The sequence below is a fragment of the Mesoplodon mirus genome, assembly GCF_964341445.2.
Source record: "Mesoplodon mirus genome assembly, chromosome: 16".
Lineage (NCBI taxonomy): Eukaryota > Metazoa > Chordata > Mammalia > Artiodactyla > Ziphiidae > Mesoplodon > Mesoplodon mirus.
Window position 1 is genome coordinate 33,776,658 of NC_138992.1, and position 24,948 is coordinate 33,801,605.

A 24,948-nucleotide genomic window follows, 5' to 3' on the forward strand; every position below is an offset into this window, starting at 1 on the left:
AACATACAAGCAGCTCATGCAGCTCAATATCAAAAAAACAAACAACCCAATCCAAAAATGGGCAGAAGACCTAAATAGACATTTCTCCAAAGAAGATATACAGATTGCCAACAAACACATGAATGAATGCTCAACATCATTAATCATTAGAGAAATGCAAATGAAAACTACAATGAGATATCATCTCACACCAGTCAGAATGGCCATCATCAAAAAATCTACAAACAATAAATGCTGGAGAGGGTGTGGAGAAAAGGGAACCCTCTTGCACTGTTGGTGGGAATGTAAATTGATACAGCCACTGTGGAGAACAGTACGGAGGTTCCTTAAAAAACTAAAAATAGAACTACCATACGACCCAGCAATCCCACTACTGGTCTTAAACCCTGAGAAAACCATAATTCAAAAAGGGTCATGTACCACAATGTTCACTGCAGCTCTATTTACAATAGCCAGGACATGGAAGCAACTTAAGTGTCCATCAACAGATGAATGGATAAAGAAGGTGTGGCACATATATACAATGGAATATTACTCAGCCATAAAAAGGAACGAAACTTGAGTTATTTGTAGTGAGGTGGATGGACCTAGAATCTGTCATACAGAGTGAAGTAAGGCAGAAAGAGAAAAACAAATACCATATGCTAACACATATATATGGAATCTAAAAAAAAAAAAAACGGTCAGAAGAACCTAGAGGCAAGACGGGAATAAAGATGCAGACCTACTAGAGAATGGACTTGAGGATACAGGGAGGGGGAAGGGTAAGCTGGGACAAAGTGAGAGAGTGGCATGGACATATACACACTACCAAACGTAAAGTAGATAGCTAGTGGGAAGCAGCCACATAGTACAGGGAGATCAGCTCGGTGGTTTGTGACCACCTAGAGGGCTGGGATAGGGAGGGCGGGAGGGAGGGAGATGCAAGAGGGAAGAGATATGGGGACATATGTATATGTATAACTGATTCACTTTGTTATAAAGCAGAAACTAACACACTACTGTAAAGCAATTATACTCCAATAAAGATGTTAAAAATAAATAAATAAAAATAAGAGATAACTGAGGTGACCACCTAGAGGGGTGGGATAGGGAGGGTGGGAGGGAGACGTCAGAGGGAGGAGATATGGGGATGTATGTGTATGTATAGCTGATTCACTTTGTTATAAAGCAGAAACTAACACACCACGGTAAAGCAATTATACTGCAATAAAGATGTTTAAAGAAAAAAAAAAGAATGTGGCCTTAACCTATTTAAGTTGGCTAAGGAGGTAGTTTGGAGGGATCTCTTTACCTTTTCATAATCTCCAACAGTCATTGTCTCCAAGATCATTCCAAACAAGAATTAATAAAGAGAAAAAAATTCTTAAGAGAATGTGGCTTTATTCTCAAGTTTTGAACAATATATAGTCACTGTCTTCAGCAATATAATTCTTGTCTTTCAAAAGATAATGGAAGTAATTAAATACGGATATAAAGATATAGACGTAAGTATTGATATAGGTACAGCCATATAGCAGATCCTGAATTTTTAAATTCATAAACATATGTATTTCAATAGAAGTATCATAATATCAAAAAAAGGTAGAGAAGGACTTTATCTTCATCTGCAGTCTCACAGGTGCATTAATTAGAAATCAAGCTGGGGAACTATAAATAGTGCAGAATACCATCTGTTTAAAACTGTAGACACTGACTGGGAAATTTACAGTTTTAAATGGAATAGCTCTTAATCTCTTGCTTTAGAGGATAATTCAAATTAATCTTTTGCATTTACACACCCATTTGAAAAGTGCAAGAATTAAACTTTTTCTCTTTTTAATTTCCCAGGTGTGAGTTTTGCCTGGATTTTGAAATCAGAGCTACAAATATGATGACAAATTATAGCAAAAAAAAATTTGTTTCTAGCTTATCAGAAAAATTAATAGCACTTAAGGTTAATACACCCTGCTTGCCCCATGAGCTTTCTTCCTTATGAGTTTCCTAACACGCAACATTGGGAAACATAAACTAAAAACTACCCACTAGAAACTCTTTACATCACTAGTTTCTTAGAGTCCCTCTCATTCTAGGGCATAGGTGAACAACAATACAACTCTATGTATTCTGCATTTTTGCTTTGTTTTGATTTTTAGTATTTATGACCTCAACACTTGAAAAAAATAATTATATGAGTATCCCTTAAGCCCTCTCTTTCCTACTTTCAAATCCAACTCTGACATAAAGGTAAATGGATTGCCCAGGGCCGCCATTCAATCCTTCCCTCCCTTTCTCCTTGATCCTAATCTTTCTCCTCCCTTCCAAGAAGGAGATTCACTGAGGGGGATTCTACCATCTCCCTTGAAACTTCTGGAATAAAATAAGGAATTCAAATTGTTTAAATGTTCTCCCACATGAGTTTAAAACTTCCATGCTGTACGTCATTTGAAAATGCTTTCTTAATGTTTAATATGCTGAATTAAAGGTATAAGGCGTGTGAGTTTGGAATCAGATGTGGATTTGCGTCCAGCTCCTCTACTTTTTCACCGTGTAACTCTGGCGAGTTACTTGTGCTCGCTGGTACACAACAACTGTGTTCTCTTCTACACAACAACTGTGTCTTACTGACTTAACTGTGTCTCCTCTGTATCATGGGGGCTGCCTAACTGTCCCCGAGAGGGCTGTGCTGCTCTGACGCGTAGCACTAACAGAAGTCATTATGACCTGAAAGGCTATCGAGATTTTAGAGACACTGCTATGCCACATGTCCCTAAACTCAGTTTAGTCCTAGTTAATGTGTTTCCTTCTCTTTTCTCATGACCATCTCTGCCTCTGTTCACAGATGCCCACTTCTTCCTACTCTCTATCTCTGCTAAACTACAACTCAGACATTTTAATGGCATGGTAGATCTTTGATCTACATCTGACTGTAGCACCTTTAAGAGTGCTGCAATTCTGAATTAGCCATTAACCTCTTTTTCCCCTTCCTCTCCTCCCCCCGGGACCTATCTGAACTCACCCTTTTACGTCCAGTTAACACCTATAAGCAGCTGCCAGCTTATTCTATTTTTCATATTCTCTCCCCACCCTACCCAATTTTTAAATAATTGTACTATGTCTACACTGTCAGAACATATCACATTGCCATTACTGTCTTTCCCATCACTTAGAATTAGATCCAAGGTAAATATACACATAATGCTCACCATCAGTCCTTTTATCAATGTCTTTACAGTCATATTGGTGTCTAAAGCTTGTTCTTTAATAGATTCCTCAAGAAGAAATATTCCCTGGATTTTTTGATTGTTCGTTTGTTCGTTGGTGGTTTTGTTTCTTTGTTTTATTTTGTTTTGTTTTTGCCTGTCATATTTATAATTGAAAGTCAGCTTGGCTGGATATAAAATCCTTGGCTCACATTTTCTTTATTTGGTTACTTTAAATATCATTGTCTTCTGACAAGGTGTTGCTGTTGAAAAGTTTGATGATAGAAGTTTCCTTATAAATGACTCCTTATCTACTATAAAATAGATGGCTAATAGGGACCTACTGTGTAGCACAGAGAACTCTGCTCAGTGCTCTGTAGTAGCCTATATGAGAGGAGAGTCTGGAAAACAGTGGATATATGCATGTGTATGGCTGATTCACTTTGCTGTGCACCTGGAACTAACACAACATTGTGAATCAACTATATACTCCAGTAAAAATTAGTTTAAAAAAATAAATGACTCATTGTCTATTTTATTTTTCTTAGATGCTCAAAGAATATTTTTTTAAAAGACACCAATTGTACTTGAACATTTGTTACTCTTTTTAAAAATTTTATTTATTTATTTATTTATTTTTGGCTGTGTTGGGTCTTCGTTTCTGTGCAAGGGCTTTCTCTAGTTGTGGCAAGCGGGGGCCACTCTTCATGGCGGTGCGCAGGCCTCTCACTATCATGGCCTCTCTTGTTGTGGAGCACAGGCTCCAGACGCGCAGGCTCAGTAGTTGTGGCTCACGGGCCTAGTTGCTCCACGTCATGTGGGATCTTCCCAGACCAGGGCTCGAACTCGTGTCCCCTGCATTAGCAGGCAGATTCTCAACCACTGAGCCACCAGGGAAGCCCTCAAAAAATATTTTTAAAGTCATCCTGGGTCAACTTTCCCAGATGCATGGTAGCCCATTTAAAAATGTGTAATTTTTATTTTAAGTTTTCCTGATTTATCATTTTTAGCATTTCTTCTGTTCCATTGTTTTAGCTTTCTTCCTGAAAGATACATATTATATGTCTCTTGGATCATCTTTACCTCTCTTCTATATCTATTATTTTCTCTTAATTGTCTCTTCATTTCTTCTGATTTTTAGAATTTTGCTCTTTTCCAACTTGTATTTCTATTAAGGCATTCTCTTTTCTTATTCACTCCTGTGTTGCCTGTAGTGTAGTCTTTTCTTCTGCAATATTTTAATCTTTTACGTCTAAATTCTTTCCTGAATTCTACCATATCTCTTTTCAAATCATTCTGCTCTCCAAACACCTCATGTCTGAGTTTTTCAAACTGTGATTTATGTTGCTCTTTATAATTTCCATGATTTTGTTAATTTCAAAATTTTAAAATTATGTTAATTTTAAGCCCATTTTTGGATCATTAGGCTATAGGTTTCACCTGTTTTGTGGGCATGTCTTTCTGGCACGCATCCATTGTCCACAGGAAGTCAGTCTGATCTTAATTATTTTTTTCAAGAGATTGTATGGGATTCAACTGTTTTTCTTTTCTGCTGGTCATTTCTAAGTGAAATGAGAGAACTAGGATAATTCTAGCTTCATGGCTCTCATGCTCCTGCTTCAGTTGTGTTCACAAAGTGATAAAAGAAAATAGTCCTGTATTTCCTGAGATCTGCCTACTCTGTACCTTTTCCCCTCTTCCTTTTTATTTGGAACTTCTCTTTCCTTTGAAACTTTGTTTTTGTTTTTGTTCAATTCAACTTGGATTCTACTCCCAGCAGCCTCTTCTCAGTGCAGGATTTTATCCTACCAGGGAGCTTCAATTTATAACTTTCCAGAGTTTATAGAGCCCAGAACACTTCAATGTTCTGTCCGCTTGCACCCACCAGTAAATTGAAGTCTGTACAATCCATCCCCTCCCACCCTAGTTTCACATACTGTCCTCTGATGGCCCACTTCTCTCTCTGGTACCATGGGTCACTTTGGTAGGTTCCCTGTTCTTTGGTCATCAAGTGGGCCCACTACTTTCTTTCATAATGCCGACATCACACAGGTCTTGAAATTGTTGATGCTTGGTCCCATTCACATTTGGGATTTTGTAAGGGTCTCTTGTCACATAATCACGGGATTTTAATCTTTGCCATTTTAATTGCTCTGTCTTTTATGAGGGGTTTCAAAAAGAATCAAAAACTACATCTTCTGCTGAAGCATGTTTGCTAATGAACTTATTTTAGAGGTGCCATTTCCATTCCAAAAGGCTGTAGCTGAGACACCATTTAACCCATAAATTAATAGTGGTTACATCGATATGTTCTGGGACAGGATCTATATATCCACCAAAAACAATCTATTATTTCAGTTATCTAACTGAATCAGACTCATAGCACAGTGCAATGTCAATCAGTCATTAAACTAGTGGTAGAATGATTTACTGAAAAAAAAAAAAGACAGTTGATTGATGACTCCCTAGATGTCTAATAGGAACTGAGAATGAAAGATTACCACTCCCACTGTGATTGGTAAGTGATTATTTTGACACCACTAGACAAGAGAAGGTGACGGGGGGAAATGTCATTAAAGTAATATCTAATAACAAAAATACCTTTATGACAAACTGTCATCTTTACTCACTTTGTCGCAGAAGACCTTGATCTGGCAATAAGCTCTATGAATGGGTTTATTGCTACGATTATTATAACTGTATGTATCAATCTGAATCATCAAAGGAAGTCCTTTCACTCCTTTTTGGGAGGAGAAATCTGTACTCAGGCAGTTCACAGTGATGAAAATCTGAGGGAGGAAGAAAGAAAGGAAAAAGTTCACAAGTCACCATAAAAAAGATCTATTTAAAAAAAATGCATAAGCCTTAGACTTAAAGTCAAAATATTAAATAAACCTATAAGGACAACTGAAGAATATTTGGATATTCTCACATAAAAAAGTATTAAACACATATAACATGATTTATTATATAATTTATAGTTATAAATTTATAAAAAATTTTCTTGTATACTTAATCTTGAAACAGACAATTTAAATTACTTCTCTTTAACTATGTTAGCAAAGTCTTACTTATTTTTCAAACATGCATAAGTTAGCTGGGTAAAATGCTGTCTCCTCAATGTATTAAAGCTGTCACTTCTAATAATTGTATCAATTTCTCTAATCTCTGACCTGCGAGATAAAAAAAAAAGAAAGCTACGCAACACCTTCCTTTGCACCTTATTGCACTGAAACATAGCTATTTGTTTACACATCTGTCTTTCCTATTTGTATGAGAGTATGAGATTTGAGACAATTTCTTATTATTTTTGTATTACTGGTACTTGATGTAGTGCCTGGCAGAGAATAAGCATTCAATAAACATCTGATGAATGAGGTCAATGAGTTTATCTAGAAAGCCCACTAGATTGGGAGTCGAAAGCCCACTAGATTGGGAGTCAAAAGCCCCAGGTTTTAGTCCCAACTCTAACATTAAGCAGACTTCAGGCAAGTCACTTCTTGTCTTTGGTTTTCAATTTTCCCTTTAAATCATTTTTTAAATCTCTCCCTGAAGAACAGAACATAAATACTAAGATACTTTCATGTTAGTGAAAAAGTAAAAGAAGGGCTGGCAGAGGTAAGACATGGAACAGGAGGAAGGACAGGTAGTCAAGTCACCAGCATCCTCATCTTACGTCATGAGATAGCAAGAAAGACAACAAAAGTGACATGAATCCGAAAAAATGGAAACTCAAGCAAATAATTAAAGATTATAGCACTGCCCAACAGAACTAAAAATAATAATTTTATTAGGAAATATTGGCAGGAATAGAAGGAGAAGTACAAACGACTAAATTTATCCCCCTTTTCTATAGTGTGTAGATGTCAATCTTATTGACATCTTTAAATGATAAATCATTTATCTTTAAATGATAAATCATTTAAAGTTGACTTATCACGAACTAGGGATATGAGGACAGCACCTAGATTTATGTGGTAACTACATGAATAGTAAGAGGCCGTCTCTGGGAAAAAACAGGCACACTATATTATATCCTTGATACTATTTCCATTTAATACCATATGTATTACTTCTATTTAACAGAAAACTTTAAACTCACTGTTTTAAAATTGTACAGTTATTTATCCTGAAAACCATTTCATTGGATGTATTATCTGACTCTTGTTTTATTTCATCCCCTTGGAATTTTTATTCACCTTCAAACCCTTGACCTGAAGCCTTTCATATCACAGCAACACCCCAGAGAAGAACCCTGCAGAAAGCAAAGAGCCACTGCCATGAGCTGCATTTTAAAGGCCATTCAAATTTTTGATCTAATTCATTTTAAGTCCTATGCCTGTAGACCTTTGGTAATTTATACAACCAGATCTCTCATTTTTAGTGCTATATCTATATAAAGATCATTTTAATCATTTACTTTTTGAGTCCCTTACTTGGCGACGAGAAACTAGCAAGGCACCACATCAATAGCAGTCAAGGCCAGATACAGGTTTCAGTGACATGCTAATCACAACAACTATGGACATCATGCCACAGGATCTCACTTCTTCAGCTGCATCTGAAAATGAGTGCCTAAAGATGATCTAACATCGAATATGGTCATTTTATTCATTCATTTCTTTTATTCATTCACTCATTCATTCTTTCTATAAATATTAACAGAAGTCCACAGTAGGTCAAACACAATATTAGAAACTGGGGATACAGAAGAAAGTAGATCCCAGCCTCATGAAGCCGACAGTCCAAGGGAAAGGCCAATGAGTAATCCAGCAACGACCAACACAGGGTGGTCAGGGCTCCCCTAAGAGAGATGAGTGCACAGGCCATGAGAACACAGAACAGAGCACTGAACTTGGAGGACACAAGTGAAATACAAAACCCACAGAGACACTGGGCTAAGACCAGGGATTCCATAAATATCTGTTTATTATTTAGGAATGGTAAAGACAAAGAGTAACTACAGACGCAAATGTCAAATGATTTAGGAGGGCTGAGTGATGAAGACCACTCAGAAAGAATATGCCATGTTTCTTATGCCTGTTTCTCCTACCGAACTTCCAGGGTAAAAGTAGACAGAAAATGCTGTCTACTGCTCCTGGAGATGCCCTAACTGCAGAGAACATTCATTCATGCCACAAATATTTGTAAGTATCTACCACGTCCCTGAGACTGTGCTAGTTACTAGCACAGATGCACCAGTTATGGTCCCTGCAATCACAGAAGTTGGAGGCTAGATGGGAAAGAAAGACAACACGATGGTGCTCTAAAGATTACAATAACTTCACTAAACCCCGATCATTAGATCAAAAAATAAAAGCATACTTCTCTGGGAACACTTGATTTCTTTTATTGTTATTGTCATTATTGACAATGGGGTTATCTTGGCCAGAAGCTATAAATAAATACAGCTTTATGTCAGCAAATCAAATGATCACTCTGGGATCAAATGACGTGGTTGTTCCTACCTAGGGCTACGTATTTCATGTAGAAATCTTCCTGTTGGTGACTGTAATCCACAGGGTCCTCAACCAGACTAGTTTTTTTCCTCACCCTCATAAATCCTGCCTAGTCCTGCAGAAGCCAGAAGAGAAAAGTGTTCTGTATTTCCTAAGCTAATAGGATTCATGGTTGGGCTTACTGATATATCCATACGTCACTCACAGTGGACATACACTCAGACAGGCAGGAAGCAATATTAATCGTGGCCTTGTCAGCTCCAAGTCTCAATTAAGAAAGCTTAGCTGATGGAACATGTATTTTTATAGGCGCCACTTGAGTAGGACAGATCCATTGAAATAATAGATGCTTACTGGCAGTATCCTACAATACATACAAGAAATCCTCCTTGGAGGAGCTGTAACGATCAGCCATCCAGTAGACAAGGTCTACAAACTGGACTCTACCACTAGGAGACACTTAGACTTAGGTCCTCTTAATGCAGAAAGGTCCTTAGAAGAAGACCCAGTGGGCCTTCTTTGATTCATGGCCTCCTGATTCCATAAAAAGTAAACAACACGAGAATCTGCCTTCTCTGCTACACTGTGTTGCCAGCTTCCAGACTTATCCTAACAAGCAGGGATTTTACAATAGGGTTGGCACTGCTTTCTTCTTGCCTGGCTGTCTGACCCAATAGCAAAGCACAGTCTATGTGCCTGATGATATCAATCACAGTCTCGCTGTGCTGCACTTAAAACCTGAATGGTTGAACTTTAACTGCAATTACGGGGGTTGGGAAGGCATGGAAGGACATTAACTAAAACCTCAGCTTGGGACTGATAAGCATTAATTTGTTTCATCTTGCAAACCCAACCATGTCTGAGCTCTATACCCAGCAGGCAAATGTGACAACAAATTTCTTGGAAGTTTATCTACAAAGCACTGTTTGTAAATGTGTATCACAGAAACTTAGGGAAAAGGTATGCTTTCCCTCACCAGTGTTCATCCAAATGTCAAGCACAGAAAGTTCTTTTTAACTTTAGTAGAAGCCCTAATTATGTAAAGAAATGCCATGAACAATTGGTCTGCCAACCAAGAGTTATGAATGTTATTTTCCTATCATTCTTACAGCACATAATTTATTTTTTAGAAAAGTTTTAATTGAATCAGGTCTATCCAGGCAGATAATAGATACAATTTTAATTCTGTCATTGGTTCAAAGATTGATTCAGATAGAAAGGGCATTTGTAAAGGTACCAAGACCTTTCCAGAAATAGAGGCAGTCTCATGAAAACTGATCATTTTTAATAAAATCATTTTTTGACACATGAATTGCAATTCCCATTTTGTAGTTCCTACACAAGAAAAGTGACTTTACCCAGGTTATAATACCTCTCAGTTGTGCATTATGTGTGTAGTAAGATTTATTAAAACAAATACAGATTAATGGGCTTTAGAATTGCTGCATTAACTTGATTATTAACTCCCAAGGTTTTTCTGAGAGTTTGCCATTAAAATACATAGGCCAGGGCTTCCCTGGTGGCGCAGTGATTGGGAATCCGCCTGCTGATGCAGGGGACCCGGGTTCGTGCCCCAGTCCGGGAGGAGCCCGCATGCCGCGGAGCAGCTGGGCCCGTGAGCCATGGCCGCTGAGCCTGCACGTCTGGAGCCTGTGCTCCGCAACGGGAGAGGCCACAGCAGTGAGAGGACCGCATACTGCAAAAAAAAAAAACAAAAAAAACATAGGCCAATCTTGATTTACAAAGCAATTTGGGATTTAAAAAATCATAAAGTCCATGATTTGATGAAAATTGTTTATTTTCCTCTTTAAACAATTGTAATTTGTATTTTCAAGAAGATCCTCTGATTAGAGACTAAGAAAGCTACTTATTTCCTAAGGTTGAGACTCTTAAGAGCTCTTTTACAAGAAATTGCACACACATTAGCCTCCAAATTACAGACATGGCATATAGCAAGAAATCAGCATTTTCGCTGTAAAATGCAAGCAATATATTAATACGTTAAGTGTGCTCTTGCCAGTTTCCATACTCTATTTTCTTTCTGGTTCTTAGAATTATTAAAGACCTTATAGATGGTTTTCTCACATTTCAGCATTTTTTCCCATTTATATGATTGCATTTGGTACAAATGCAAAGCTAAATTGAGACAGAAAGACAAACTAAAAGTAAATAATATTAACATATGAAATCTCAGTCTTGGGCAATTATTCATTTTCTCCATGCGTTAATTCATCAAATATTTATCAAATATCTTCTCTCTGTGCCTGGCATCATGCTACAAGGTGGGACACAAGAAGGCTGAGATTCTCTGCCCTCAGAGAGTTTGTGATTTTGTTGAGTTATCTAAGAAACTCCTAGATTTCCTGACACCTCCATTATATAGATATAGCTCCTTTAGGGAATGATTTAAAACCTGAGAATAGATTTCTTCATTTTCTCCTACAGATACTGTGGGTGTGCACAGATACACTTTGGGCTTACGCACATAGTCTACCACATTTTCCATATTCCTTTAGTACTCAATATTCTCCACTGCCAGAATATGCCCAGTTTGTTCCCCATTGCCAGTCTTTGCTATGTGCTGTGCCCTCCACCTCCAAGGCTGGCCCCAGGATCATCACTGCCCGCTCCTTCTTCTCGTTCAGGTTTCAGTCCAATGTCAACTCTTCAGCAATCCCCACCTTGGCCATCTAGAGCTGTCTCCCTCCTCCTTCTCCCACCTCTGCCCATGACGAGTAGCACGCCCTACCGTGCTGCTCTTTTCTGGCTGCTTCATAGGACTGAACATTATTTGGATTTATCTTGTTTCTTTGTTTAGTGCTTAGTTATCTGTCTGCTCCATGCGACGCTAAACACGTAAGAGGAGGGCCCTGTCTGCCTCAAGCTCACTCTACTCCCAGTGCCAGGCCCATGGGAGATACTCAACAAATATCTGTCCAACGAATTAAGAGAAAATTACTTTTCTAAATACACATTTCCCTCTTTATCCATGTTCTCGCTTTCATAAGCAAAACATCCTAAGAGTCAGGATTGCTCTGTATAGCTGAAGTTGTCAAGATAATACAGCAGAGTTAGCTGCTCTGACCACATTTATCCTCAAAAAAATGTTATCTATCTGTATATCAACAAACACAAGTCTAGCACCAATTATATAATCAGTATGAATGTATGTATGTACATATGCATGTATGTATTGATACATGTATACATGCTACTGAAGATGTTGTATACAGATGCTACAGGAGATATAGAAATCTATGGTAGGGCCCTGCCCTCAAGGAAGAGGGGAGACAAAACGTCTCTCAATACACTGTTGGAGTGTACAGAAGTAGGAACTAAGTTGAATATCTCAGGCTGTACATACTGTAAGAACTTGAAAAAAAGGAGAGAGCTCAACAAGGGAAGATTTCCTATAGGTGTCCTGAGCTAGAAAAAAGAGATGGAGGAGAAGAAAGTGCATCCTGGCTCTCAAAAGAGGGAAGAGACCAGCCTAGTGGGAGGTTCAGAGGGGGCCTGAAAAAAGGCCGTTGGGGAGAGAAGAGGCCAACCAAGATGCTTGCATCACTGTGATCAGGTCAGGAACACGTGATGAGGTCAAGGGTGTATCACTGTGGCCCCAGTATTCAACATCCAAGTTACCAAGAGGACAGAGTGAGGACTAAGGAAAGACCACCGGGATCAGAAGTAGAGGGTCTGCGCCCCCTCTGGAGGCCCGACTCCTAGAGGGAAGGACAGGAAGCTAGATTGCTGGGGTGAGGGAGCCAGGACACCAAGGTGGAGAGGGAGCACCTCGGCTGGGGAGTCTGGCAGAGGCAGGAGGCTGGGCAGGAACACGGGCAGCGGGGCCACGCAGAGGTGTTCTTCCAGGATGGACAAGGTGTTCACACAGCAAGAGAGGATGAACATGAGGCTACGGAAGGAGGCTCTGTGGGAGCTAAGAGCCCTGGAAGCAGGGATTAAATGGGATCAACTCACAGGAGAAGTTTTTTAAGAGGAAAGAGCGTTCTGTGAAGCTGGAGGGCGGAATGAGAGGGAAGCACGGCAAGAAAAAAAAGGTACAGGAGACTCAACATTACGTCCCTGGTGCAAATCCTGACACTATGGCCTTGGACTAATTGAACCTTTCTGGGCCTCATTTGCCTCATCTTTTAAATAGGTATAACAATCCCTAGCTTGCTACTGTGACACTTTAAAATGAGATCACGTTTTTTTTTTTCTTTTTTGCGGTACGCGGGCCTCTCACTGTTGTGGCCTCTCCCGTTGCGGAGCACAGGCTCCAGACACGCAGGCTCAACAGCCATGGCTCACGGGCCCAGCCGCTCCATGGCATCTTCCCGGACCGGGGCACGAACCTGTGTCCCCTGCATCGGCAGGTGGACTCTCAACCACTGCGCCACCAGGGAAGCCCCTGAGATCACGTTTTTAAACTGTAAAGTGCTACGAAAATCTACGGCAGCTTCCTGTGCCCACCATGATCTCCATCTTCTCAGATGCCTGGTCACCCAGCCAGCCCTACTCTCTGACTCCAAGCTCCTCCTCAGCCCCACGGCACAGTCCACAAAGCCCCATACATATTAGCTCCCCAACTGTCAAGGCATTTTGTGATGTTCTTCCCAAATGATTCCAAAGTATATTAGTTAGATTCACAGAACTCAAATAGAGAGATATCTTATGAAGGTGAATTGATTTTTGAAACATAAAATCTATCTCTGTGGGACACTTTTCAGGGGTAGAGTCATAGGCTTTGGTGGGGAGAGAGCGAGGGCGACCTCTCCCGGGCAGAACCATCCTCACTCTGCCAATGGCCAGTCTCTGCCACTCAGCTCCGTCACCTGAACAGGTCTTGTGAAACAGCACCTCAGGACAAGGAAAAATTTGGACATTGTGTAACAATGGGTTGGCCTGTTTCATAAATAATGAGCTCTCAGTGGGAGGAAGAATTTACGCAGAGACTGAAAGAGACACTCACTCAAACTTCTGATCATTTGTTATTATTTTAAACCTTTTCTGTTCATGTTTAATACTTAAAACTTGTTTTGAGTTTGTAATATCTGAATCTAGCACAAAGTTCAAAAGGGCAAATGTGGAAACCACACCCCCTCCCCCGCCGGCATTGTTCCCCAACCAACAGCTTCTTGAGTATCCTTCACACTTTCTTGCGCATCCTTCTAGAAACAAGCTATGCAAATTCATATCCTTTCCTTTTCTATACAAATGGTAGCACAGTAAACACACAGTTCTGCAGCCTGCTTTTTCCATTTGACAAGATATTTTGAAGACAGCTCTTTCTTTTTCTTTTTTAAAAGAACCATGATTATGGAATAACAATTTCTTTAACGTGAGGCTGTTTCCAGTCTTTTCATCTTGTAAACAATGCTGCAATGCATGCTTTCAACATGAGCACATATAATTTACCGGCTGTAAGTAAAGGCCATGTCACCAACTATTTTGAATCTGACTTTGGACTCCACTCTTCTACCGAGATTGATTTCTTCCAGGTCAGCCTTCTCAGTAGCATCCTTATAAGCAGGGGTATGCAACCAGAAGGCCCTGTTACAACACGTTAAGACTCTGCCCCCTTGGAGTTTCCAATTCAGTAGGTCTGAGGTAGGAGGTCCTAGCATCTGCCTTTCTAACAATTTCCCAAGTTGCTGCTGCTGCTGTTTGTGGAGGCTCAGGCTGTGAGAAACCACTGCCTACAACACCCACTTCACTGGCCACTTCCTCCTCTCCCCCATCCTCCTGTCCTCTCCTTCCCGACCACCCTTTCCTCCTTTGGTTCCTCTTCCCCCACCTCCCCTAAATGGGTGGGTCTAAAGTTCCCACCTTGACCCTCTTTCGCAAACCCTCCAATTCTCTCCGCGGCATCTCACCCCTTCTCCTGGCGTCTCTTGTCCCCTCCTTACAGCCCACTTGAAATTCTCTCCCGAGCTCCACCACTCCCGGCTCTTCTTCTATGGCCAGTCTCTGCACCTTTGAGTGCCCCGTCCTTCCACCTGGCTCCCCTTTCCAACCCACACTCGTCTAAATTCCACCCGACCCTTAAGACACAACTCCCGTGCCATACCCTCCCTCGAGTGTTCCCTGATCCCACAGAATGGTGCCCTCTCTACGTGCTGAAATCTTTAGTAGAGAAAAGAGTGTGTGTGTGTGTGTGTGTGTGTGTGAGAGAGAGAGAGAGAGAGAGAGAGAGAGAGAGAGAAGAGAAAGCAAGTCGGCAAAAGACTAACAACGAGTCAATCTAGGTGAAGGGTATGTGGTAAGAACTGTATTATTCTTTCAACTTTTCATTTGTAATTTTTTACATAAGAAATTGGGAAAATTTTTTAAATAGAAAACTTAATAGAAATGTTTTATAAAAATAAAAACAAATTAAAAAATGAACTTATTTACAAAACCGAAATAGACTCACAGACATGAAAAACAAACTTATGGTTACCAAAGGGGATGGCAGAGCGGGGGTGGGGTGGGGGGCAGGGGAGGGATGAATTAGGAGTTTGGGGTTAACATATACACTCTACTATATATAAAATAGATAACCAACAAGGACCTACTGTACAACACAGGGAGTTATATATCTTCTAATAACCTATAATGGAAAAGAATCTGAAAAAACAAAAAAAATATATAACTGAATCACTTTGCTATACACCTGAAACTAACACAACATTATAAATCAACTATACTTCAATTTAAAAAATGGTTTTAAAAAATAAAGTTACCAAAAAGCTCCGGGCTACTAATCTAGTAGGTGGATGCTTATTTGTGCTCAAGAAAATAAATCTTTTTATTTTGTGATAAAAAAATAAAATAAAAAACAGGGCTATCTCCCTCTCCAGAACTCTCCTGGCCCTTTAATTCTGTTTTCATTACAGTCTTTGTCACTTTCTTCCTCATATTACAGTCATTTACAGATATGTCTGAGTTCTCGGCCCAGCCAAAATGTCCTCTGAGAGCAGCAGACACTCTGCTTGGCTGGTGTGTCTGTAAATTCCCACTGCCTGGCCCAGCACGTGATGTACAGTAGGCAAGCTGCTTGGAGGGGATGACTGCACCTTTGCCACAGATGATATAGAAGATACTATGACTACCTCTGCCCAAGACGAAAAGGCACTATGGAAAGAGCACATGCTTCATTTCAGACAGACATTCCCAGGGTGGGAATCCCAGCTCTGCTGTGCAAGCTCTCTGGACTTCAACCTCTATTATTTAAATGAAAAATGATCTCCACTTAAAGTATGAATATTGCATAAGGTATATAAAGCACCTGGCAGAGTGCCTGGTATATGGTAATCACTGAATAAATACTAGCCATGGTACACACACACACACACACACACACACACACACACACACACGTCAGTCTATGAAATCCAAGTATGCGATCTCAGTCTCTGAATACACACAACAGTTGATACATGTGAGTTACAGAGCCCTCAGCAGAATTCAGGCCAGAAACCATGGATACTCCACATTCTAACAAAAGATCAAGCCATAGATAGCTTGGATGAGATGGTTTCTAAAGATTATTCCTTCTATATATGAATTAACTCCAGCTTTATAGCTTTTCTCCCATCCATTACCTTATAAAACTGGAACAAAGGCGTGGCTTTAAGTTCAATACCAAAGACTCCAGCAAATGTTTACCTTTCCCTTTTAAAGCTTCCTTCACCCACACCACGCCCCAGCAAACGCATAAAAATGCCATTTGCCCTGCTTTGCAGTGTGTATCTCAACCTTTCAAGACCCCTCCCAGGAGCCTTCCCCACCCCTTCTTTACTCTGGAGAGCATGGAAGATGCCCTATAATATTCTCTATTCTGCCATATGATGACCTGCCGAAACCTGGGCTCTATTTAGTCAAAACATTAGGATATAACTTTGTCTTTATCAGTAATATCCATCAGCTCCACTGCATCCTGGACTGTCTTGTAAGCAGAAAGAGGACCCCCTGGACTGCTGATGGGAGGTGGAGGTCAGGGAAACAAACTAGGTCATGAACCCACAGGGCACTCAGGAGTATGGCTTCCTTTGGCCGGTCCTTTGGGTTCTCTTTTCATCTTGAAAATCAATATTTACACATCTCCCCTTCTCCCTGGTGTCCAGCACTGGAGTTTGGCAGAAAGAGAATACAGTCCATTTAGAAGCATCCCCTTGGAAGGCGTGATTCGTCAAGACTATCGAAACTGTAACTTTCTAAAGCACTTTGCTTGACACACAGTGGAGCCCCATAAAAACTGATTAAATCTTTTAGACCAAAAAGAAATGTTGAGAGAGAGAGAGAAAAGGAAGGTGGGTGAGATAAATTTGGGACAATTTTAATGGTTCTGCTGTGATTTGGTACTAAATGTCAAAACAGTCTTTGAATGAGCATTACCATATTTTCCACAAAGAGAGACTGAATAATTTACAGGGTACAAGAAGGTTAGAACACTTACATTTTCTCTAGTTTACTGCCTTTACATAGGCTGTGATCAAAGCACTGCCATTTGCACCATCCTGTCTTTGAAGCTACTAACATTGAGATCTGAGGACTGAGGGGCTGTTTCCTACCCCTTAGCAGCTGATAGAGTAAAGAGCTAGGTTTGGCTTCCTGACCACTTGTTGTACCTTGAAAAGACAGCACTGGGAAGAGAACGGGCTGAACCACACAGGAAGAAAAGGAAGAAACCTGGACTTAACATGATAGAAGTAAGTCACCTGATATGAGAGTTTTATTTATGTCTCACAATATGAAGCAATTCATGACACGGGCCCCATCAAATGTCCTTATGTCCAGGGCAGCTGCAGGGCAGTGCGGGGGGCATTCAATCAACTTCATTTTCTTCCTTAAGGATAGAATTGCAAACCTGGAAGAGAACTTTTTACTCCCAACTTTCACTTTTTTTTTTTTCTTTTTGCAGTACGTGGGCCTCTCACTGTTGTGGCCTCTCCCACTGTGGAGCACAGGCTCCGGATGCACAGGCCCAGCGGCCATGGCTCACGGGCCCAGCCGCTCCGCGGCATGTGGGATCCCCCCGGACCGGGGCACGAACCTGCGTCCCCTGCATCGGCAGGCGGACTCCCAACCACTGTGCCACCAGGGAAGCCCCCAACTTTCACTTTCGTTTTCCTGCTCAGCCAGCTGATTCCTCTTAGCACATCCATGTTTACACCCCTCAGACTGGGTCTCAGTTCTCAAATGACATCTCCTTGGTATTAGTGCAAAATCAGACACAAAGGCAAGAAATAAGGCAAAAATATTAAGGGAAATAGGGCCTAGAGGGAATATCAACATGCATCCTCTCATCTGGCATTTTCTCTCAATTTAAAAAATTACATGGAAACTGAATCACTGCGCTGTACACCAGAAATGAACAAAACACTGTAAATCAACTATATTTCAATAAAAAAAAATTACATGAAAATCTCTTTTGCAAGTGCAATTCATTTATAGCATCCAAAGGGACCCAAAGTGAGAGGAATCTAAATATAAAATAAATATTGTTTATGTGTAAATATTTACTTCCAATTTACCAGCTTGGTAAATATGGGTTTTCATTTACTGTATTTCTTAAGTTGCAAACATAAAGCAGGGAGCCATTGTGTGCCTTCTGCAACCTTCATTTTCTCGAATAATAATCGTCATCCTTGCTTCGAATGTTTTCATGCTGTGCTTCCTACATGGTATTGCAAAAAAGAGTAAGGAACAGTCTTCACTGTTCATAACAGGAAAAAACCAAAACATAAAAGAAAAGTGTACAGAAATAATGTAAATGAGTGTGAAAATGAAATTCAGGATACCAGGGAAAGGAGCTAGAGAGAAGTGGGGGAAATGGAGAATAAATGTGTAAGGTATGGAGAAGAAAACATTGCTATGCCTCAGAGCTGCACTATTAGAAAGCATGCACTGATCTTCAATTAACACAGAGCGAGGTCATAATTAGGCAAATGAGATCACTAATGTTAGGCTAATACACACACATACACACACACTCAGTTGAAGAGGGCAAGGAATCCAAACAGTCCTCACTCCCATATGCATTCTGGTCAATAATATGTATGACATCAACCGGTAATGTACCAGGGCAACCAAAGACACGGATAGGAAGAGACCTTTGTGCTGGAAGTGTTGGGTCCGTGAGCCCATCTTTGTTGGTGGGAGTGGGGGAGATGGGTGGCAAAAGCAGTGTGACTTGATAGAATTGCTTTGCTCAAGGAAATGAGATTCATTTGACTTCTTTCTTTCTAGGTTGTACCCTATACATTTCTTTGAGAAGGAAAGTCATAGCATTCTTTGGTCTAAAACAAATTACAGGTATCCCTCTGTTGGGATGGTTTAAGAACATGGACTCTGGACTCAGAGGGACATGGTTCAAAGTCCACCTTTTCCACTTGCCCAATCTTGCAGAGCCTGTTATGAAGAAAGTTGATATTTAGTGGAATCAGAATCTGAGATGCACAGATAAATGATCCATGGTGTCTCTCAGCCTCTCTACTTCCCACCTCACCCTAACCAGTTTTCAGCCCTGCCCACCCTCAGTTTCACCACAAAAATCTGTTAACAGGGATGAAAATATGCCTTATCTGTGTCCTTGACTCTCTCTAAAACTGCAGCATCTTCTGGTCTGAAAGTTCCTCCCAAATACCAAGACGCAGGAAGAACGTTTCCCACCTGATCTTGCAAAGCAGAGGGCCTGACAGCGCCTCTCTGGAAGCCCCCCCTGCAACTCAAGAGGGGGGGGACGGGGCGGGGCGGGGTAGGCATCCCTCCAGAGCGCAGTCACTGCGCTTCCGCAAGCAGAGGTGCTGGGCTAGACCGCAGCAAAGAGTAACACAGGGCAGACAGAGCTCCATATTACTGAATTATAATACATTTTCTTTTTAAATCATAGAGACAGGGGAATGGGCTAGGAGTGGATCTACTTGTTTGCTTGATGATTTAGCAGTGCTCGTAGTGAGGGAAAAGGAACATTTCACTGACTCAAGATCATTCCGGAAGGCATAGCAGCAGAGAGTTCATGGAAATAGGCCTCCTTCATCTCAGGTAGTTTATAAACCACGAGAAGGATGAGGCATAGAAATAGGGGGAAATTGGTATGGTGTTCCAGTGAAAAGACACAAAAAAGAAACCCATTCCTTAGAGCACTAAGTAGTGTCTTAACGCTCAAGTAATTCTCTGTGGTCACATGAGAGCGGCCTTTGTAGCACGTCGAGGTTGGTTTAATCTTGAAATCACTGTGAACAGAGAAAAAGGCTCTGGACACAAATAAGGGGCCTGGTTTCAAGAATCTACTTAGAAATCGGGGAGAAAGGGGAGCCTATAATTAGGGTTTGTGCGCTCCCGCCCTGGGGGTGACGTCATCACGGGCGCTCGGTGCCAGGAATCTGAGCTCACCACCCTTCAATAATTCAATAGGGGCTTGCCTGGGAACTTCTCATCTCGGGGATTAGTGGCCAGTAGATCTACTTTGTGGGTACCTGCGTTTGGCTGAGGGGAGAAAGAGAGATCGAAGTGACCTTGTAAGTGGGAGTCATGTGAAAGAATGCAGCCCTGTGGTGCTCGCACTAGAATCATACGGATGGGACCTTAATACTTTGTCAGCCCCTTCCTGTTCCGCTTCCCGCCATTTTCCAGCTGAGAAACTGAAGCTCAGAAGGGGGAAGACACAAAGCTGGCTATTCCCGCGCCAGGAGGATACCTGGTTGCCTGAGCCCCATTTCAGCGCTTTGTTTTCTCTGTCACCCTGTGCCCCAACCTCATCAACTTCCAAGCTTCCACCAGCATGGATGCTCAGAACCTCACCCACCTGGATGCCACCTGAGTCATTCCCAGGGGCCCAGGGACCCCGGGTCACGTTACAGGAGCTTCCAGACTGCACAGACCCTGAGGGGAAACGAATGTCCTGCCTGAGACGCTTTCTGCTGCGGGCGTCATTGTGCAGAGACGCAGTAACACAACCAGCAAAACCGGTTCTGGGAGGAAGAAGTCTGCAGTAGTTTTGCCAGAACCGCGCTGCCCTTGAGACTGGCAATCTGCAGTTAATCCCGCAACCTCATTTTCTGTTTTAACACCTTTATTGGAGTAGAATTGCTTTACAATGGTGGGTTAGTTTCTGCTTTCTAACAAAGTGAATCAGCTATACATACACATATGTTCCCATACCTCTTCCCTCTTGCGTCTCCCTCCCACCCTCCCTATCCCACCCCTCTAGGTGGGCACAAACCACCTAGCTGATCTCCCTGTGCTATGCAGCTCCTTCCCACTAGCTATCTGTTTTACATTTGGTCGTGTATATATGTCCATGCCACTCTCTCACTTTGTCCCAGCTTGCCCTTCCCCCTCCCTGTGTCCTCAAGTCCATTCTCTACGTCTGCGTCTTTATTCCTGTCCTGCCCCTAGGTTCTATGAACACCTTCCCTGGCCAAACTTTTCCTGTAATTAAATTAAAGTAAATGATTAGAGTTTCACGTTCTTTCCTTTCTTCTGTTCCTGCTAAACGAGAGGTAAGAATAGAATATAGGTCAGCAGCAAAAGAAAAGAGTAGTGTTCTGGAAAAATCCATAACTTTTGTCATCAGGCCTTGATGATGCATATGTGGGAAGACTAACAAATACGGGACTGTTTTATTTTTTTAATAAATGCACCAAAACCAAATATCCAAATAGAAGCTATCTTGGGAAGACACACAGATCTCTCAAATGATACTGCCATGGCTCAAAGTATATTCGTAGTGTCTCTCGGATATATCCCACTTCAAAGCTGGTCTTGTGCCAAAAATGATACATTATTGTTACCCCTGAAGTGATATTATCCAACTTGTTGGTACACACTCACATTTGGACCCAAGTGGTTTCTGATTTTTTAGAAAATATCCTCAAAGATCAAGATTTACTACCCGTCTTTCAAACAAAGAAAGGCGCAGCAGCTCTCTGTAACGGCACCAACACAAGTCAGCCTCTGTGTGGCCTGTTGCCAAAGGAACCCGGGGAGGTTGGTGGGGTTCCTGACTGGCCCATTCCTCTCAGCCACACGGCGGCAACTCCCTTGTGTCACTACTTTCCCCAACACCGAGAACCAGTAAAGATGTAAACGGCATATTCAGTTGTCTGAGAGGGTGTGATTGGGGTGTGAAACTTCAAATGGCCATGAGGACCAGGCAAGGAAAGTTCCACGATGGAGAAGGCTAGGGAAAGCATTAAAGAGAACAGCTGGTACCTCACAAGAGCTACTCGTGGCCTTGCAAACACTCGGGCTCATGTTGCCAGAATCTCGAATTATCCAAAAGAATCTGGAAACTTAGGTTTTTGTTTTGTTAGTTTGTTTCTTGAATCTCCTGATTATTAAATGTGGGCAAAATATTTTAAAACTTGGAATATAAGTACATAAATGCATGATACGCACGTCCATGTACGTTCTGTGGAATATATGAAGGCTGCGGGTCACAGATTTGTGTCCTCTGGCCACAAGAACTAAAACAACATGTGACACTGAATGAATGTCACAATCCTAAAGCCTACAACAGATTTCTGTGTGGATGTTACCAAGAGGAACTTGAAGTCAAATGCAACTGCTCCCGAGAATAAGTTCACAGTATGAAAATTACAAACAATTCCACTGTGAGAGGATTTTATGCCTTGCTTTGTTGAAAACCTTTTTCCCAATCATGTAATTTTGGGGTTTTTTGCAGCCTGCTTATTATAAAATCAATATTTTAAAGAAAAACCTTACATCCTGCGGGTTGAAAAAAAAAATCTTCTCAGCCTACCGAATGAAATGGATTTAACTTCTTTGGTTTTTCTTTAAAAGCTCTTCCAGTAGTTTGGCAGAAGTATTTGGAGCTATTTTTTATTATTCATCGATTAACCCAAACTGCACACAATTACAACTACCAAATAATAGTTACTGAAAATATGTATTAAAGAAACAAGTTTTGCTACAACCAGCAAGCACTGCCATTTGTCAAAGCATATGTGACCTTAAATGTGTCAGCCTGGAAGAATACACATGCACAAACATATTTCAACAAGAAAAGTGAGCCTTACCTATGGGAAATGAAAGAAAAGTCAGCTCAACCCCAAATGAACTACCTCACTGGTTGACCATAGAGCCGCCATCATTCAAGATGTCCCTCCAGGTTTAGGCATTTTCTCTAAAAGGTCCTTATTGACTGGTAACAGTTAACACATTCACCTTCTAGCACGTGTTATCAGATTGCATGATAAGGAAATTTAGGGCTGCAGTTACAGCTCACTTTTACAGCTTGCTTTACCTTGACAAGGCACTTCCAAGTATAGGATCCCACTGTCTTCCCAATGGATGGCTCTGCTTGGGCCTGCCTCTCACTCCTCACACACACTGCTGTCCAGCTAACGATTCCCTTACCTCCCTCAGAGACTGGATTTTCACACATTGTACTCCCAGCACATGCTTGGTACAGCAGGGACAATCGGAAAAGTTTGTTTTGTTTTGTTTTGTTTTGCTTTACATGAGCGAACTGAGGCCCAGAGAGGTCAGCTGACTTGCCAGGATTCCAACCCTGGGCCCTGATACCATTGCACACACTGCCTTTTCCTTACCCAGCCCAGTAATCTAGCCTCTGGGAGAAGAGAAGGGGGCATGAGGAGAAAGGCTGGGGCTTGGGCACGAGGAGAAAGCCTGGGGCTTGGGTGAGGAACTTTAAACGGAGGTGGAGTGGGGCCTCGAGGAGAAGCTTTTCCTGCACATCCGTGCCCATCACATCACAAGGCCTCCTGCCTTCCCTCAGATGCACTGACCCACTGGAACATTCTCCCAGCTACTATGGAGCTCTGTTTCTGCTTGCCCATTTAGGTCACCTTTCTTGGGCCTAAAGCCAATTTCATTTACTTTGTTTTATACCTGAGTGAAATGAGACACTGAGCAATTCATCTTCTTCTCTAAGTCATGCCCACAAACTCCCATCCAGTTTCCTTTCTCACCTGGCCTTCCCCTGCTTGCAGACAATGAAGCATTGAAAGTAGTTGTTTACATTGACCTTTTCATTAATTTGAAGACAAAGTCTTCTAACGCCCTCCTAGATGGTACATAACTGAAGCAGAAAACAAGCTTAGGGTTCATCTGGAACCTTCCCTTTGGTGCAAAATAAGGATCGAGAATCAGAAGGTACAGAACACAGGAAGAAGAGTGGGCATCGCAGCAAAGTTCAGTTTTCAGAAACTCAGAGACTCATGGCTGGAAAGCAAATCTGAGTATCATCAAGTCTTATTTTTTTACCCGAATCCATGCAACGGTGGACACCTATCCTCAGGATGCACCTGGCCAGAGATTTTACTGTTGTCCTTCTTAACCATGCTGGCACCAGACAGAAATAAGAAAAGCTTAAGCTTGAGGTTAACAGGAAAGAAATGGCTCAAGGTCACGGTGGTGGCTCTTCCTCAGGGGTCAAGTTCAGAGACCTGCAGCCCTGCTTCTTGCACCCTCCCTTGACCAGATTAAGCCTCAAAGGGGCCGGGGGTCGGGAGGCTTGCCCAGCTGCTTACCTGTGCAGACAGTAGCTCTGAGCACCTTCCTGCCTCTGAAGAAGGCAGCGGTTGGAGAGGTGTTTGGGGAAACTGCAGTGCAGGTAGAAAAGATTTTTCAGGCCCAGTCCTGTCAGCCCCAAGTGGAGCTTGGGGGCCTGAGGATTTGGGAGGGACAAGGGGCCTGGCCCGTTCAGCGGGAGGCCACAGGGGAATAGGAACACCCCCTTTCTCCTTGCTCCACAAAAGGCAATTTAGCTGCGCGTAATTGAATGTGTGTGACTTCAAGAGAAAGATCATAGGTTCATTTCCCTTTTTTTCTGGCTCAAGTTAACAGATCTTTCCCTACTCAGAGGCTTTTGTAAAAGAATCCTCTGCAGAGAAAGGACACGGTATTTAAACGGTACGACCAATGAATCAGTGCTACTTTTTCACTCACCTTAGCTTCTTCATTCACGTCCCAGGTGAAGGAAACAGCATTATATGCAATCTCTTCAATGTTGCCAATCGTATTAAAGCTCTCCTTGTAATCAGCTGTGACATGAAAAAAAGAAAAGGGTATTAAAAGAATCAGCATTACTGGGCGACATGTATTGAATGATCATTTTTCCAGTGGGGAAATTGCAACTTTGCCTATTCTTCTGTCTGTCTCCATGGCAACAGTTAAGGATTTGTGCTTGCTGATAATCTTTTACTAATATTTACTCTATCAGAATGTAAGCGTGTTCCTCTATTAAAAGGGTAAACCTAGGTGAAGCAATGTTCCTAACTGATTTGTTCATTAGTTTCATTTTTAACTCGGTTTATAAATTTCTTCCTCCTGAGTGC

General features: G+C 41.6%; 1 protein-coding gene across 1 annotated transcript in view; it reads right to left on the reverse strand.

The window, feature by feature from the left end:
• Positions 1 to 24,948, reverse strand: part of GRHL2 (grainyhead like transcription factor 2) — a 165,101-nt gene that overhangs the window by 35,240 nt on the left and 104,913 nt on the right. The window contains exons 8-9 of the mRNA XM_082601679.1: positions 24,560 to 24,654; positions 5,813 to 5,971 (exon numbers count right to left, since the gene is read on the reverse strand). Of these exons, the coding sequence (XP_082457805.1) occupies positions 5,813 to 5,971; positions 24,560 to 24,654 (254 nt within the window). The remainder of the gene's footprint in view (positions 1 to 5,812; positions 5,972 to 24,559; positions 24,655 to 24,948) is intronic.